Consider the following 1,887-nt stretch of genomic DNA (forward strand, 5'->3'; position numbering starts at 1 on the left):
GTGGTGGAAACTGGCCTTTCTCCCACGGAGAGAGTTGAAATTTGTAAGAATTTCAAGGTCCTTTGGGAGTCATGGCCTGGACCAGACTGGCCATCTGTGCCAGGCTGGGAGGATAACCAGGGAAAACAATGCACGTACACAACTGCCAGGCTGGGATGATAGCCAGGAGGATCAGTGCACGTACGCCACTGATAACCATTTGTGCATGGAAACACTGAATGCTTGCTCTGTAAACTCTGTAACTGCTTATACAAACTGCTGGAAACTGAGGCCTGGTGAGAGTCTCACCTGTGGAGCGGACGCCTGGCCCAGGACCTCTGATGATCAGATTCCATCCCAGCCTTGTCAATTGAAGGGACTCTTCCGGCAGTGGGGCGTGGATGTTGTGGGTAACCGATCTGACGTGTTCTCTTTTCGGTCAACCTGATATTTCTCTCTCTGGTTGATTTGTGTCATTTCCCTTCAGTCAGTCTGGTGTTTCCCTTTCTGATCGATCTGATGTTTTTCCCTCTTATTATATGATCTATTCGAATCTGCTGCTATCTCAGTCGATGTGGATGTTTTCCCTTTCCAGTCGAGCTGATGTTTTTCCCTCTTAATATTTGACCTATTCGGATCTGTTTGCGGACTACTGCCTTTACATCCTCTATATGATAAAATATACCTTCAGTCCATTTGTTTGGAGTGGAAAATTTCTTTTACGTCTTCAATCAAATTCCCTGAACCTCTCGTAACAACAGAAGAGATTAAAAACACAATGCAAGCAAAAGCAATGTGGGTTCAACCATGAATGATGTGCTTTATTGGAGGAGCAAAAGAATAGACACACCAAAGTGCTCACGGGATAGAGATCACCACCAAGATCACAGACAGACAGATGGCAAAGCGAGCCCAGGCAATGATCCTGCTGCTCATCTTCCAACTACATGGTATCAGCTTCAGGAACCAAGCCTTTTCTCTGTCAGCTGTCAATCTGGGCGGGAGGTTAGGGAAGACACAGTCAGTCACAACCGCTAAAGGGAGGATGATGGAATCCTGGAACTAAGAAGAGCCTGGATCTTGTCATTTCATGGTCCTGATGAATCCTGGTGCAGTTACTTCCACTTGGGTGGACACTTCTGCTGGCAGGGTGGGCACGGTTGCACAGGAGGGCATTTCTGCTCGCATAGTGGAAGTGGGCACGGCACAGGTGGGCATGGAGGAGGTGGGCAAGGCTCAGGACACTTCAGAGGTGGGCAAGGCTCAGGACACCTCGGAGGTGAGCAAGGCTCAGGACACTTAGGAGGTGGGCACGGCTCAGGGCACTTTGGTGGTGGGCAAGGCACAGGGCACTTAGGTATGAACACAGGAGGTGGCAGGCAGGGCTGCTTGCACTGCTGCTGCTGGTAAGACATCTTTCCTGGGTCTCGAGGAATCTGAAATGCAAACAGACAACAGTGTTCAAAACAGAGACAGTCCTGTTGGTAGAACAATTAGCTGGGCCATCAACCCTCCAGTCTCCGCGGACCCTCTTTGATCCCTAATACAGTCTTGATGATTTTGTGTAGCTTCTTCATCCTTCCCTTTTAGCACTTCTCGCCCTCAGCTCTTAGTCCTTTCTGGCTAGTCTCTCATCCTATCACTTTCTAAAGACAAAATTGCCTATGCAGGTGCTGTGTGAATACAAATATTATCTGGAGAAGAGAAACCCAATACCAATTTTCCAGCCAATCCCAAAACAAATTTCCACTCATACCTCCCCTGAGGCCCTGGGTGCTGGTCTAACTGATTTGCCTGTGGTACTAGGGCCTTTTGAGGAGGACTGCAAAGGCTCAAACCCAGAGCTCTAGAGGATTGAACTCTGAGAGGGATGCATTTGGAACTCATGTGGAGCAATTGACAGGACAG

General features: G+C 48.6%; 1 protein-coding gene across 1 annotated transcript; it reads right to left on the reverse strand.

The window, feature by feature from the left end:
- Window positions 1-1,094: 1,094 nt before the first annotated feature.
- Window positions 1,095-1,394, reverse strand: LOC131402992 (small proline-rich protein 2H-like). Its single transcript, XM_058537429.1, has one exon. The coding sequence runs from the start codon at window positions 1,392-1,394 to the stop codon at window positions 1,095-1,097; it is 300 nt and encodes a 99-aa protein (XP_058393412.1).
- Between the last annotated feature and the right edge of the window lie 493 nt (window positions 1,395-1,887).

The sequence above is a fragment of the Diceros bicornis genome, chromosome 4 (assembly GCF_020826845.1).
Source record: "Diceros bicornis minor isolate mBicDic1 chromosome 4, mDicBic1.mat.cur, whole genome shotgun sequence".
NCBI classification, from domain to species: domain Eukaryota; kingdom Metazoa; phylum Chordata; class Mammalia; order Perissodactyla; family Rhinocerotidae; genus Diceros; species Diceros bicornis.

Bases quoted from the DNA above. Each gene is read 5' to 3' on its own strand.
- LOC131402992 (XM_058537429.1), bottom strand. From the start codon at position 1,394: ATGTCTTACCAGCAGCAGCAGTGCAAGCAGCCCTGCCTGCCACCTCCT.